Genomic DNA, 16,618 nt, shown 5'->3' on the forward strand with positions numbered 1-16,618 from the left:
CTGGGGTCTGTACTGGGCCCAGTCCTATTCAACATATTCATAAATGATCTGGAAAAAGGAGTAAACAGTGAGGTGGCAAAATTTGCAGATGATACAAAACTACTCAAGATAGTTAAATCCCAGGCAGACTGCGAAGAGCTACAAAAGTATCTCTCAAAACTGGGTGACTGGGCAACAACATGGCAGAAGAATTCAATGTTGATAAATGCAAAGTAATGCATATTAGAAAACATAATCCCAACTACACATATAAAATGATGGGGTCTAAATTTGCTGTTACCACTCAAGAAAGAGATTTTGGCGTCATTGTGAATAGTCCCCTGAAAACATCCAATCCATATGCAGAGGCAGTCAAAAAAGCAAACAGAATGTTGGGAAGATAGATAATAAGACAGAAAATATAATACTGCCTCTATATAAAGCCATGGTACAGTACGCCCACATCTTGAATACTGCATGCACATATGGGTCGCCTCATCTCAAAAAAGATATACTGGAATTGGAAAAGGTTCAGAAAAGGGCAATGAAAATGATTAGGGGTATGGAACGGCTGCTGTATGAGGAGAGATTAATAAGACTGGAACTTTTCAGCTTGGAAAAAGAGATGACTAAGGGAGGATATGATAGAGGTCTATAAAATCATAATTGGTGTTGAGAAAGTAAATAAGGAAGCGTTATTTATTTCTTCTCATAACACAAGAAATAGGGATTACCCAGTGAAATTAATAGGCAGCAGATTTAAAACAAATAAAAGGAAGTATTTTTTCACACAATGCACATTCAACCTGTGGAACTCCTTGCCAGAGGATGTTGTGAAGGCCAAGACTATAACAGGGTTCAAAAAAGAACTAGATAAATTCATAGAGGACAGGTCCATCAATGGCTATTAGGCAGGATGGGCAGGGATGGTGTCCCTAGCCTCTGTTTGCCAGAAGCTGGGAATGGGTGAAAGGGGATGGATCACTTGATGATTACCTCTTCTGTTCATTCCCTCTGGGGCACCTGGCATTGGCCACTGTTGGAAGACAGGATACTGGGCTAGATGACCTTTGGTCTGAGCCGGTATGGCCATTTTATAATCAGGTAATCCCTCAGTGAGCACTCACAACAAAAGGGAAGGCTCCACCCCCTATGTTTTCTTTAAGTGTGAGATTGTGAAGGGGGGAAATGAAATCATCTGTGACATTTCTGTGTTTCAGTTCGAAATTCAGCAGCAAGATCCAGTATGTTGGCACATTGGCAGAACTCAGTGATCTGATTCCAATGGAATATGTACACATACCAGAGAGTATTGTCAAGTAAGTGAAGCATAATAAGAAAGAATGTACTTATACTGGTGAAAAATGTTACCATCATCCAAGCAAGGTATTGTTATTTGGAAGCCTGAACTGTGACCAGATTTTGCTTCTAAATCCCATTTCACATGGAGTGACATGATTATTTATGATGTTTGGATTGGAGGGCTAATATTCAAGAGCCTATACGGGAGTTAGAAAACTTTATTTTTTATTAAGAATTATTAAGAGTCAGCACTAATTTGGCTGCACGAGCAGGAGTGAGCCAATTCCAGTTTTGCCTGGTTCCACAAGAACTCCATCCCACTCTGAAGCAGTAAAGCATTCAGTCAAACACAAGAAAGAGTTATTATCTAATCAAAACAAACTCTTCATTCACTAATCATAACCTGAAGGCAGGACAGGAAAGCTTAATCCTTTAATGAGTATCACAGTACATTTTGAATGATTGCTCTGCAGTTAAGTCTTACTGTGCTTTTTGTCTTTAATCTTACTGCATTTAGGATGGAAGCAATAATTCAAAGATAGCCAGTTGATAAGATCACTATCTTTTGCACAGTGAAAGCCCTGGGGCTCACCTATTATCTTTTCTCAAATCATTAAAAATGGGAAACTGCAATTAGCTTGGCAAGAAAACCATATTGCTTCCATAAGTAGTAGTGGGGCAAGCAAGGAAATACCTGCCCTGGTTAGAGGTGCTTGTGACATCTCTAAAAAAAAGGTTCTTCACACTGGGGTGTACATACTCTTCCCTTTGTGAAGATTTATTTTGCAAAGAAGGGGTCTTAGCACACTTCCTTTGCCTTGTTCAAAACCGGGTATGTCTGACACACAGAATTAAAAAATAATGCATGTCAGAGATAATGTAACTTTGCAATAATGATCCATAAAGAAACTATGATTGACTTCCAAGTTTTTTAATCTTACTAAATAATTTCAGCCTCTCCCTCGTTTTCAGTTCTGCAGTAGGTGACAGTCTGAGATGAGTATGGATGCTGTCCTATATTTCACAAGCTATTCAGTGTAGATGTCAGAGATGCATACAAAAATGCCTCAATCTAGACCATAGCTTTAACAAACAGCTTTCAATTGCATTTATAAAACATATGGCTGCAGGGGGCAGAAAATGAGCTGTTTTGAGACATGCAAGCGCCTCAGATTCAATAGCTCTGGAAAGCATAGTGATACTGGTAAAGACAGTTCAGTGCAATTGAGGAAGGATGTTCTGGGGAGTAAGATGATGCACAGATAGAGGATATTTCATTGTCTGTGCAACTACTTTACTGGCAGGATAAATGTGTTGATGAGGAGTAGTTATAATACTCAGCGGGCAGTTTTTGATCTGAAGAAGTTGAAATGGATTAATGTCCTAGAAATGCAAATGCTCTCTACAAATGTCCTCAACCCTTTCTCTTTTATTTTTTCTTTCTTTCCTTTCTCCTTCTGTACTTCATGGCATCTTTCTCGTCCCTCCCTCTTTGATCCTTTTTTAAGTCATTGTCATTCCCCTTGTCTTTTTTTCCCCCTCCCTACTTTTCCTGTACATGTTTCTGTAGCTGTACAAGGGGTGTGTTCTGAGGGGCCAGGAGATGTATCTTGCATCCCAGGCTGTGAGTGCATATGCTGCTGTCAGCAGCAAAAAGAGCAGTATACTGTGCTCCAGTTTGCCTCTTCCCTGCCTGCCATGAATAATCCTGCTCTGATTAGAAGAATTAATATAGCAGAGAATGCAACAGTTAGCATCCTGGTTCCTTTGTTGACTAGTGCAGGGTTTGCCCCTTAACCAATAACAAGTCTGCTGGACCCATGGACAAAAGATGGATTCATGCCAGTTTTTTTCTTGTTTTGTTTTTAATCAGGAGGTGTTCAAAATAGATTAGGATATTGTTTTGGGGTTTGGTTTGGTTTTTAATTGAGGACAACAGTGAAATAAAGTTTGCTCATTTTTCTACTTCTATATTATTTGAATTTATAGATGTTTCCCCTTCATTCACTTTTATCTTGTAAGGTATGATGAAGAGAAGTGTTTTAAGAGAAGAATGAGGTAAAACTCTTACTCTGCAGCTCATGCTACTGTCCATAATGGAGTGAACATGTGTGAAACAGCCTTTCACATACAGGTGACCTCAACAGCTGATTGAGAGAGGTTTCCTGTGCATTTGCTTGTATGTAATTTCCTGTCTTACTTCCCCCTTCGAGCTGTTGAGATCAACCTCCTTTGCAACTAAAACCTACTAAACTGGAAAAATCCTTGACTTGGCCGAGGCTGCAGCTAATTTAATTGTATCTGGTAAAGCAATGGAATGTTTTCAGCTTCATACAGAGAGCATGCCTCAAACCCCTGCTACTTTTATGTGTCTGCCTCCAGATGAGCTCAACAAGGAGTTACAGAGTAAAAGAGGGTAAAACTGAACAGGCAGAAATGACGAATATTGAATAGAAGAACGCTAGGGAAGTGCAGAAAATGGAGTGACTATTTTAGAAGCATGTACCTTGTTCTTTGCTTTGCTATTGCTCTGCTTCTCTCTTATGCTCTGCTTGCTTCTTCTTTGTTTCTTCTCGACATCAATAACTTTTACTCACGCAGACTGGATGAAGAGCTGAGGGAAGCATCAGAAACAGCTAAGTAAGACAGTTTTCAGCTAGCTGCTGGCATTACGTTCATTTGGTTTACAGGAATGGATTGGGTGAAACCACATTATGTTTGCCTCTGCAATGAGATCATCAGTGCTTCAGGGCTGAGTCCCGGTACCTCTAGGTTTGGCATTCGATAGCCCCAGCACCTCTGGGCTTGCTGCATCAGTTATGAATGTAAAAAAAATTGCTTGAGCCCTGACACCTAATTACTTGAGCCCCAGCACCTCTTTCATTACAAATTAAGCACTGCAAATCATAATCTGAATTACTGTATAAGGATGCCACATTTGAGAATCCATTTCCTCCTCTCTCACAAAGATTTTGCTGTTGACGTCAGTGAGTGCCTGACCAGCAGGGACCTAGTTTTCTGTGATAAAAAAAACCCAGTTTCTCCAATAAAAAAATATAAAACCCCACATTTTTCTGTGATTAAAATGAAACGCTGAAGTTTAGTTTCCCTAGACACAATATATATAGGTATCAGTTGAACACAATGGTTTATTGAACCCCGTTTATCTGGTCTAATTGGGACCAGGGTCAGCCCCACATGGCGGGGCTCAAGCTGTCAGCCCCGGTTTGGTTAATATGGAGAACCGGATCATGGAGCCTCAGATAAACAGGGTTCTGCTGTATATGTTTTTAGTTTTTCACAAAATGTAAAAACTAAAAGATTCTCTGTGAAAACGCAAATTCCACATTTTTCTGCGGCAAACTGATTTCTAGGATCCCTGCTGATCAGTCCTTTAGAGTAGTTCCTTAAGCACTCCACCTACCCCACTCATTAGATGACTTACTCCAGCATCCAGTGTGGACACTTTTCAGAAACAAAAAATTACACTGATTTACTCAGTTAAACTGGGCCATGATGTAGTCAAATTGCCAGATGGGTTGACTGACATACCTTCAACTGGGTACACAGTAAGTCAGTAGTTCAGCTGGGGATCAGACCCAAGTATCCTTCTGGCTCCCATGCCTTTGCTTTGACCCTAAGACACACTCAGACAGTATGGAAGAAGAGCACTGTAGAAATCCCTAGATAGAGACACACAACACTTCACTTTCACCAAGTTATGGGTAATGAGAGTGGATACTATGATGACAAAAACTTTTAAAATGTGGCCAGTTCCAGATTTTATCTGGGATAAAGCAATTTTGCAGTATTCTGGGGCAAATGAGTCTTGAATTAACTGCATGAGCTTTAGCCAGCACAGCCTTAAAATACAATCCTGGTTTTCCATTTCAGATTCATAACTATAGATGGCTCAACACTGCCATTTTTGAAGAAGTTAAAATTTATCAAAGACATTAATTCAAATTGCCCTTTAGATGATTAAACTGTTATTCCAGTGCTACACCAAAAGATATATTATACTGTATTTTTTTTGTAAAGTATATTTTTTCTGTGCACATTAGTCATAAGGTCTCTGAAGAAGGGGGTTGCATCTGCAGGTCCTATCTGACTTCTTTCCCTACTTTTTTGGAACGAGCCACTGTTTTTGAAGATTCTCTTCAGTCTCCTTCTTTTGCTTTATGCAGTTTACATTTTCAGCCATGCAGTTTTGTGTCTGTTGTATTGATTCCTGATGCCTCCTCATTTGTGGTCAGACATTCCCATCAAATTCTTTTGAGAATTCAGCCTATATAGCCACAGAAGAGAAAGGAGACGTAAAAAATCCAAAATACTTGTATTCACCTTATATACACCAGCTGTTAGTCCTGGAGAAACTTGACTGACTCAGTGCCTGTAGCAAAAACTCACATTTAAATCTCCCTTGTAAACAGCAAATATCTGACATTTGTGGGCAGGTGACATCAGGGATTTACCCAGACACCTAAAAACAGGGACAGAAGAAGAACACGGTGAGACATGGGACTGCATCCATTCTATTCAAAACATCCTTCTGTGGGCTGTCAGCATTCTGTATGTGCCAAATAAATCAGGATACCTGAGAAGGAACACTGCATGGGAGAAAATTGCTATCTTGTTAATAACCTTTCCTGTGTAGGTTGCAAATTATAGCACAGGAAGTGCAGGGTGGGACTGGAGAGGCACGTGGGGACATTATTGTTAGGTGTACAGAGTCTGTTTGTAGTACATGTCCCATCCACAGTCAAATATGTTCTAAGGAAATAGCCATAAAAAGACTCCTCTGCGTTAATCAGTGTAATGTCATACACACTGAACTGTTACATTCATGTTAACATTGTTTTATGTTATTGCCCAATCACCAGTACTCACTACAGTTAGTTACATCCCAAAATATAATTTCATATTTTAAAGAGAGAGAAATGCAGAGAAAATGTTTACTGCTGCCTATTTTCTCTTGAACCCAGAACTAGCTGCCTCTCAAATGAGCCGGAAATGACTTCTATGGAGCAGGAGTAAGAATTCACAACTAATGACAATTATATTGTAATGTTATGACCATGCAGTTTGACTCTGAGGGCTAGGTAAACTCCATATAGTTTTTTGCAAAACCAAATGCTTTTCAATTTTCTTTTTAAGAGCCTAATCCAGGGCGTTCAAACAGAAAAAATGGTGTTTCATTGCTGCACTCAAGATGATTGCATTGTACGTATTTATAATGCAGTGGAGTTTTAAATGTTCTAGCTGCTTTCCAAACAGAGGCAAACACAGTCCTTGTCCTGATGACTGTACAGGTTAAAAAACAAAGACATATGGTGGGTGGGGTTGGGGGAAAAGGTATAAAGTGATCGGAGCGATGAAGGGCACATGTCTCACTAGTTACAAGTTTGTTTTTCAGTGGCACATTCCAAGCTTCTGCTTCAAAGCTCATTGAAGTAAATGGGAGTCATTCCATTTATTTTAATGAGCTCTGGATCAGGCTCTAAATTCCCTTCTTTTCTTGATGTCCTTCACAGCAATCCCTGACTTCATTTCCAGTGTGTTTATGCCCCTCCTTCCCAAAATTGGACTTTGAGTAATGGGAGCAGTTCAATAATCAGTCACAGTTGTTAACATGGAGGCAGTATTTTGGCACACGGCTCCTAAAGCCACCTCATAACCGAAGCAGGCGAGCTGAGGGTAAGACTGCGGCCCATCCTGTGTTGCTGCAAAAGTGTGTAAGGCATGTAAGGTTCTTTCTTGCACTGCCAATTCCTGTCATTGATAGCAGCCAGTGATGGACAGCAGGTTCCACAGAGCTGCTATGTGCCTCACCTGCACAGGTGGGTGGGAAGGGGTGCATTATGAGTAGATCCTTGGCTATACCCACCCAGTGCACTGGGCTGTGTAGCAGTGTGTTATAATACTGCACCAAGGATAGACCCAGCACAGTTTAATAGCTTCCCCAGAGCACTGGGAAGACCAGGATGGAGGTTGGGACACTCAGGGTCACAATGTCCCCTTCAGACTGCTCCAGGGGCAGCACAACAGCTGCTGCCCGGTACTAAAGGTGAATTATAACATCATGATCTTGTCTAGAACGAGTTGGAAATGTGCCAAAACAGGGAATAATGGGACTTTTCATTATTGTCACTGAGTTTTTTTATTCAGCTGTATAATTCGGGGAAAATATAGATTCTACTCTTAAAATAACCACTTGGGCCATGCAAGAATTTTGTGTGTGAAATTTCAGTTAAAATTCTGCAAATTCATTTTGGGCAGCTTCATGGTCCCACAATGTTGCTTTTCAATTAAGTTTTACAATGTTTCATTGTGAAAACCAATCTTTATTGAAAGAAAATTCCAAATTTTAAAGGGTTTCCCCCCCAAAATGTCAATTTTAAAAATTAAAATCAAGAAAATGGAAAAATTTTCCAAAATTAAAAAAAATGCAAAAAAAAAATTATGAAGATGTTAGTGTAGATATAAATACTTTGTACAGTTCCATTGACTTCCAGTACCTATCAGCTGGTGAACCATTTACCCTAACATTGCTTTCACTGTTTCACTTTGGACTAATTATATATATCAAAATATTGTATTAAGCTCATTTTAAATCACATCAAACAAAAAATGGGTCTCTGTTATACAAAACAGCACTCCCTAGGTGTTAGTTCCTAATTCTGGAAGCATTACTGATTCATTGAAAAATTCTGTTCTGTTAGTAGCACAATTATAAATAAGCAAGCAAATAGGACTCTGACTTCCCATGGAGAACTGATATGTGGAATAAGGAGGAACCATTTTTATAAAGTCGCTTTTCAGAATAAAACTACTTTAAACTGTCTCAAGGTCGTACCTGGTATCTGTGGCAGAACCAAGAATAGAACCCTGGCATGCAGGCCTGTCCACCTATTAAAATACATGCCCATCTTTTTTTCTTCCCCAGGCATAGGATACCTCATTAAGACTTAGACTTTGTCTATACTACCACTTTTGTCAGTAAAACTTTTGTCGACCATGGATGTGAAAAAACACCTCCCTGACCGACATACGTTTCACCGGTGAAAGTGCTGGTGTGGACAGTGCTATGGTGGCAGGAGAGGTTCTCCTGCTGACATAGCTAACACTGCTCATTGGGTGTGGTTTAATTATGCTGGCAGGAGAGCTCTCTCCTGCCAGCAAAGAGCGGCTACACGGGAGATCTTACAGCGACACAACTGTAGCAGTATAGCTGTGCCGCTGTAAGGTCCGTAGTGTAGACATAGCCTCAGTCTTGGAGCTCTGTGAAAAAAATGTGTACCACTACCAAAACAGATTTTAAAAATAATCATGAGGTTTGACAAAAAAGCAAAAAAATATTATGGCATCACCAATTTTTCTGTTTTCCACAAAAGCAAAAGATGGTTTTGCAGCAAAAATGACACAGTTCATCGATGAGAACATCGAATTTTCATTGGGTCTAATGTGTGAACATTTGGGATGAATTCTGAGCTGAACTCTTGCTATTTCTCATGCCAAAAAAATGTGTGTCCATTTTCCAAAATGGCAAAAATTCACCCTTGTTCATAATCATAAATTCTTGCAAAAATCAGTTTTCACCTATAAACACCCTCTCATTGACATTGATAGCTTTACACAAATCTGTTCAATATCCTTTCTGCTGAAACCTCTCTGGAGTCTGCCCAGACCCTTAGCTTATTGTGGTTTTTTTCTTTATATCCATTTGCAAGGCTTTTGTCTGGTGGTGTGCTCTCATGTTTTCTGTTTTGTGGTTTGAATGACAACTTTTTTTTTTTTCTTTAAACCAAGTATTCAGTACGCTGAAGCATTTTGCATGTTTTAAAAACAATACTGATCTTGTGGGAACATAAATATGCAGTATGCCTCCAGGAGAGCTTTACAGCAGCTCTGTATTCTACAAAGAAAAATAATGATCTAATGTGGTGGTAGCTCCTTATTCTAAAGAATACCAATGAAACTGGGGGATGGATTCATTGAAGGCATAATGGGGAGATATTTTCCAGATTTTTAATTTTAACTAATAAATGCTACTCTTATTACAATTAGAAACAGCATCACTTACAGACAGGTGTGTTGCTGATTACTGGTGCCCTGATTCTCTTCTCCATTTGCAAAGATAGAGGGGAGCAAAGCTGTGTGGGATGGAAACAGGGACATGGAATGAACAAGAGCTTCACAGGATACTTCTCACATCCCAAATCTATGACGCTTCCTTCCTAAAGAACACTGCAGGGCCAGGGCACAACCAGAGGTTGGGCAGGGGGCACATTCAGGGGGTAGGAGGATGGGTTGGATATGGGGAACTTCTGCTGTCCATGGTAGGTCTCTCAGGGACCCAAGAGAATTCTCATTCACCAGCCATACAGGAGTTAATGGTGGTAGAAGCATCCATTCCAGGGTTTCTGTGCCTGCCTTTCAGAGGAAGAAATGTATACAAAGGGCGTAGCCAAAGGCTGCAGCAGAAAGCATGGCAGGGGGAAGTCCACCCTTGCAATGAACCTTGCTGTATTTTTAGAGATCAAAGCCTTTTTAAAATATATTTATGGAAAATGGCACATAGAGGTACAGTAGACATTAATGCATTTCAGCATGGAGAAAACATTGGCTTTCTACAAATATTGACATTTGGGAATAACCATTAGTCTAGACATTTCTTCATTTTCATGGCAGAAAGTTCCATAAATAATGTCTCCATATTATTCCTTTAAGGAATCTAGCTCTCTGCTTTAAAATGATATAGTGCAAATACACCTCTACCCCAATATAACGCTGTCCTCGGGAGCCAAAAAATCTTATCGCGTTATAGCTGAAACTGCGTTATATCGAACTTGCTTTGATCCACCGGAGTGCGCAGCTCCGCCCCCCCAGAGCACTGCTTTACCATGTTATATCTGAATTAGTGTTATATCGGGTCACGTTATATCGGGGTAGAGGTGTATAAATCTACATTCATTTCCATTTTTAAGTATATAATTAACTCCACATAGTATATATAAGATTTCCGTAATCAACGTGCTCGAGCAAATGGATGAGTTGCCCATCTGTGCTGGCAGGATATTGCGTGTCTGCATTGCAAGTTTATTTTAAATTCCAGTAAATATGCCCACATTGCTGTGAGTGCTTCTTTGAGATGGATGGCAAAAAAGTGTTTCTGGATACATCCTTAATGAAGCCATTGTGTAGCCTAGTTCCCCCTCTCTCCTCCCTCCACCCCTCCACACACACTTAGGGCCCAATTCTACTCCTACCTCAATCAAAGAGAATTTGGCAATTGACAACAAAGGGAGCAGCATCAGGCCTTTAATTTTTCCATATTAAGTAGAAGCAAGATAGTTTAGACAGTCCCTTTGGGCCCTAAGTATTTAACACTGGAGCATTGAAGTCAATGAGAGTGCTCAGCACACTGCAGGACTGGAACCTCAAGACTGGGAAAAGAAGTAGCAATGTGTTGCATAGCATTGACTTATTGTTTTGTTTATTTTAAAGACTTGATGTGACGCTGCAAAAAGAAAAACCATAACTTCCAGGCACTTGAAGAAGAGGGGTTGTCTGGATCTGTCTCCCTGACACAGAAGGCCATGGAGGAAGGGACAGTTTGGTTCATTTCCTTTAGTTTTATGATTAGCTCCGTGCTGTTCAGAATTTCTGAAGAAAGCTAAGGGCCCGACCCTGTTGCCATAGAGGCTGCAGGCTTTGGCTCTCACTTTGTAGATTATCTTCAGAAGTATCATTTGCAATAAGAAAATAGATTTAATTTAGCATTGTTTTATGTAACTGTGTATGTTTTTAATTTAAAAATATCAGAGTTAACCAACAATGTGTGCCTCATGGGTAATTCAGTGGAACTCTCACAACGGAGTAGTTATGTTTTGTCTTCAGTATTTTAACATTTACGCCTAGCTTAACAAAGTGGTATTATTACAATAAACACTTAGCTTAGTTTGTTTCACAGACTGGCTATAACACTACTGTTTAAAATACTTCTAGAGATGCTGCATATTTTTCTCTGACTGTGTTGATACCTCTTGCTGTCTGTGAAACGCTACTTGTTCAGGTTGTGCTACTGATAACATTACATAATCATTTGCTTGGCCAGAGAGAAGTCTAATTTTTTAATAAATATTTGAGTCATTAAAGAGATTTCTCAGAGAGAAAATAACTAATTGAAAATTTTATTTTAGTAATTGAGTTCAGTGTTTTTATTTTTTAATGTCAGTCTTTTTTTAAAAGTGATTAATCCTCTAAATGATTATCTCATGACCTAACAGTGTTGGAAAAATTAAAAGACGCAAACTCAGTATATCTAAAACTGTGATAATTCAAAATGGCATCTTTAGCTCAAGTAATACAGGCTGATTATTCTATGTTTGTAGTATTAACATAGAAAATCCTCAAAGTGCTAGATAAAATATACAAATCCATAGCGTGGTGCCATGATCATTAAATGCTGATATCAAAATATTCTGAGAGTATATTTTATATCAGTAAAATAATGATTGAAAAGCAATTTGAGTTATGTAGCAAGAGTACTCACCAGAAAATAACCCCCACCCCCCCAAAATAACATTTATTCACAGCCGCTGTACCACATTCTGGTATGTAAGACACTACAGCATGGCCGTGTGCTAAACATGGGAAATACTTGGTGTGGTGGTTATGGGTAAGTGTTGATTTTTTCTAATGGTGACCACTGTATTTGCATAACAGAATGCAGGGCCATCCTTAGGATTTATGGGGCCCTATGCAGTATTATTAAACTAGTGCCCCTATGCCCGACGGTAGCCCGGGCTCGCATGTGTATTTTAGGTAAGGGTGGTCTTTTGAAGGATTTATTTAAAAAACTATATGTCTGAAGATCCAAGTATTTAAGGCTAAAAATGAATACTCAGACTGTGCATCTAAAAATCTATGCAAGGATTTTTTAGAGATGTGATTTTATAATCTTCAGCAACACACTAATGAACTATTTTTAAAGCAAATTTTAAACTAAGGTCCTGTAGACTAACATGTTCTGAGTAAAGTAAATATTACATTAATGCACAACTGTTTTTGTCAGTAAATTCAGAAACTGATAGTATATACCTGGGGGTTGGCAAATGCCTGTTAAATGGCTTCATTACCACTTGAATGGCTCTTTAACAGTTTCAATGTTGTGCTAATAGGTCTGGCAGGCTTTTTCACTTTTAAGTACTAGATCCCCTCTGGAGGAAGTATCAGAGGGGTAGCCGTGTTAGTCTGGATCTGTAAAAAGCAACAGAGAGTCCTGTGGCACCTTTAAGACTAACAGATGTATTGGAGCATAAGCTTTCGTGGGTGAATGCCCACTTCGTCGGATACTTGTAATGGAAATTTCCAGGGGCAGGTATAAATATGCTGGCAAGAATCAGTCTGGAGATAACGAGGTTAGTTCAATCAGGGAGGGTGAGGTCCTCTGCTAGCAGTTGAACTAACCTCGTTATCTCCAGACAGATTCTTGCCAGCATATTTATACCTGCCCCTGGAAATTTCCATTACATGCATCCGACGAAGTGGGCATTCACCCACGAAAGCTTATGCTCCAATACATGTTAGTCTTAAAGGTGCCACGGGACTCTCTGTTGCTTTCCTCTGGAGGAAGACTCACCAGGCTGCAGCAGCCAGCAGTGGTGGGAGCCTGCAGGAAGGGTCAGAACAGGGATAGGAAGAGGCGCGAGGGTGGACACTAAGACCCGGGGGTGCCCCAAATTTTCGGGTGCCCTACGCAGCTGCGTATGCTGGTTATGCCTGAGGGCAGGCCTGACAGAATGTAATTGATAACCAAATTCATTCTACTTGTCTCTTTCAAACATGAGAATCTGGTAGTAGATGTATAGATCCTTTGGGGTGCCTGTAGGATACACACAGTTTGGAATAAACATGGTTCACCACTAAGAGTCACTGTTATGCCCCAAAATTACAGCTGTACTGATTTGGCTGAAAACAATTCTGGATGCTTTGTTCATCTCACAGCTTACATGTGAACTAATTCTCAGCATCCTGTATTACTAATTAACAGAAGAGAGGATCACTAGACAAAGAGAGCAAAGAGGTTAGTCAGGACAGAAATGATGTGAGAATTGTTCTTAGTAAAATCTAAAGTGAGAACAGAATCTGATTTGTTTTTGTCCTATAGCAAAATAAAATCTACATTTTTGTTTTAAAGTGAGCACATCTCAGTCTCTGTAGATTATTCTCTTGTATCAATAATGAGTCATACTGCAAACAAGAGACTGAATATCATTGTGTGCCCATTTGTTCAGCTACTCTAATGCAGACTAAGTTGCAGAAGGACAAGAAGTTGCCAAAACCTTACTTATATACCGCCAAGCAAACCTGAAATGTCATCCCATTTATAGTTCTTGATTTGTCCTGCCACTTGTGCAGTGCAACTCTGTTACACCAGATAATATATTTTATCTCTGCTTTCTATCAAGTCCTGTGAATTTTCACAGGTAAAGGGCCCAATCCTACGAGGTGCTGATCATCAATTCCTGTTAACTTCACAGTGACGAGCCCAAAATTAGTATCTGGTTGTTTGCCCAATCTTCCAGATATTCGAGTCTTGGCTTTGATATGGCTTACAGAAGTAATACCACTTAAAATACTGGAGATAAATGCTTTCTTTAGGAATTAATATTTGTGTTAACTTCCAGATGCTAATTAAGATTGTTCTGGATATGAATAATTAAAAATGCATAACAGCATGAACTCATATCATCTGTAATCCTGCAGTTAAAGCAACCTAGAATGAGCTGGATCACCTATATTACACTCTGGGGGATGGAAATGTTCATGGAGGGTGAAATTTACTCCTATGCAGGGCCCCAGCAGAAATCCGATGCACCTATTTTCAGAGCCCGGTTGGGGCTTAAGTGCCACATAGTCTCGCACTGGCCGTCTGCATAGGAGGTGAATTTCACTCTAGAGGCACTTTCATGCAAAAGGATTTGATCAGTCGGAGCAGACTAATTTGATAACGGCATCTGGTGATGGAAAGGACACATTTAAACCAAATGTCATGTTAAAAAAAATAGGACTGCCAATACGATGGTGTAAAAAAAGATCACTGTGGCTTAAAGAAAAGGTGTGGTTATCTTTGCTCATTAAAAATATATTTTTAAAATATATTAATGTTCTGATATAGCAACAATATATTATACTAACACATATATACAATATCTAACCAAAAATCAGTGGTTTGTTCAAAGAGGAATATTGTATTAGAATTGCACAAATGTACTCTTTTATACACAGATTTTTTCCCTACCATGTATCAGTGCTCAGAGCAAGATATAAATTAACTTACGATTTGTTTTGTTAAAAAAAAAAAACCTATGCTCACTAAATTGTAGACTAAGCAATACAAGGATATGTAATATCACTGTATGTACAATATGTATGTATGATTCAGAAATAAAAAGCTGCAATCCAGCATTAAAAGTGCCTCATTTCAGCACTGCTCCCAATTTTTTGTAGCTCACAATGTTACAGGTTATTCTGATAGCTCTGATGCTTTCCCTCCATCATTCACCATAGTCCATGAAAGCATTAGCCATTTCACTCATTATATTATTGTAAGTCATTACAAATAACTTACCTCTCTCCCCCTAGCTTCCTTTTCTCCCTCTGGCCATCTCACTTTCCCCACAAACTCCTTGCAAAATATTCATGTTTGGGTTAAATAAAATTTCAGGTGCTCATCCAACTCTCCTCCCACATGTGTCCAAATCCTCGTTCTACTGAAGGGAATAACATTTATTCCCAAAGACTTGGCCCAGAAAGAAAACAGGACTATCTCTGCTAAAGTCTTCAATTGCTGTTGCCCCTTGAGACTGACAGAGGAGCACAGAAGGTAAAGAAATTGGCATTAAGGTCCCCTCTTACATGTAACTAAAATATGGCAAACCTTGGGGATGTACAGTTATGCCTTAGGATTCCTTTGCTTTGGATGGTCCTTCTCCAGAATCTTAACTCTTGTTAGTATTACTGTTGTAGTTTAAATATTTTGTTTGCAATTAATTATTGAGATGTGGTAATTATGGACCAGTTACAGACTAAATGTTATAGAGAGAACCCAGATATAGTTTCTGTAATAAAACACTCTGCAAATACTTCAAAATGCATGTTTTGACTGTTTATAATAATTGATGTACATGTATATATGGTAGTTAGAAAGGTATCAGAGCTCTAAACTTTTTCTTTCCCTTTTCTTTTCTTCTCCTCAATAGCTGATATTTTACTGTTCCTAATCATTTTGCTAGTGTCAGGCCACCGATTGATGGATTTAGTATCTGTGGACATTAGTGCAGTGATAACGTCTATTTGTACATGGATGCCAGAGAGAAGTAGAGCAGAATCCTGATTATCCAAACCTCCCGCTAATTCACTGCTAAAGTGTATCCTTTTTCTATGAATCCCCAGTTATCCAGACATACTTTGTGATGTTCAAGCAGCTCAGACATTTAGGATTCTTTGGTTTTTTCCCCCCAAAGCCTGATGTGAATCTAGCATGAAATTTGTTACACTGTTAAAATGTGAACACCATCTATTCTCATTCCTTTATTGTTTTTTCAGAAGCTGAAAAAGCATGTTTTCCTTTACCACAAACTTTGCTTTGAATGGAGTTTTCTTGTGAATTAAGTTTGTAGTCCAGTTCAATGGCATAAAATGAAACCTGTTGGTTGAAAGGGAAATATATCATGGTGAGTGTAGTGGATTTAACACTGCTATGCTCTTTCCCTGACTGCATTCATTTTCTGCCTCCATGCTTCCCAATGATTTATATTCAGGTTGATTCATTCTTTGATGCAGTAACAGAAAATATTGAGAAGTGAATTGTTTTCTGTGATGGACAAAGAATCTGAGCTATGGTATACCTTCTAGAGCAGGAACCCGCTATTGCCAAGTCAGCTTTTGGGGCCTAAAGGCGTAAGGTTACAGTAAATGTAAGTGTCAAGACTGATCTCAGTTTTCATTAAAAATAAAAGTAAGTTTCTAACCCTCTTCATTGTGGAGATAGCTTCAGAGTTGACAAATCTTGTGATTTTAGTGCAAGTCACATGATAGTTTTTTGTCACACAGTAAAGCTCAACAACAAACTCTAAACTCTCAAAAAACAAAGGCAAATAAAAAGCCCAAAACATTACAGGAGTGCCATGATTTTTAAGACACTTGTGATTTTGTTTGGGCTCTACTCATGATTTTTGAATGCCTACGTTTGCAATACTGCAACTTTAAAAATATGAGCTAATTGACTAGTGCAGGGCTGCTCTTTTACACCTACAAAATGCATAGCCCA

The 16,618-nt window shown here is 39.1% G+C and overlaps 1 protein-coding gene across 1 annotated transcript in view; it reads left to right on the forward strand.

Annotated features, from left to right (window-relative positions):
* The window catches only part of PRUNE2 (prune homolog 2 with BCH domain), a 143,372-nt gene extending 132,444 nt beyond the window's left edge, over positions 1-10,928 (forward strand). Inside the window, exons 14-18 of the mRNA XM_026652403.1 lie at positions 1,200-1,298; positions 3,304-3,339; positions 3,883-3,921; positions 6,267-6,314; positions 10,789-10,928. Of these exons, the coding sequence (XP_026508188.1) occupies positions 1,200-1,298; positions 3,304-3,339; positions 3,883-3,921; positions 6,267-6,314; positions 10,789-10,822 (256 nt within the window). The 3' untranslated portion in view covers positions 10,823-10,928. The remainder of the gene's footprint in view (positions 1-1,199; positions 1,299-3,303; positions 3,340-3,882; positions 3,922-6,266; positions 6,315-10,788) is intronic.
* The last annotated feature ends 5,690 nt before the right edge of the window (positions 10,929-16,618 follow it).

The sequence above is a fragment of the Terrapene carolina genome, unplaced genomic scaffold (genome assembly GCF_002925995.2).
Source record: "Terrapene carolina triunguis isolate 2854851 unplaced genomic scaffold, T_m_triunguis-2.0 Scaffold113, whole genome shotgun sequence".
Taxonomy (NCBI): Eukaryota; Metazoa; Chordata; order Testudines; family Emydidae; genus Terrapene; species Terrapene triunguis.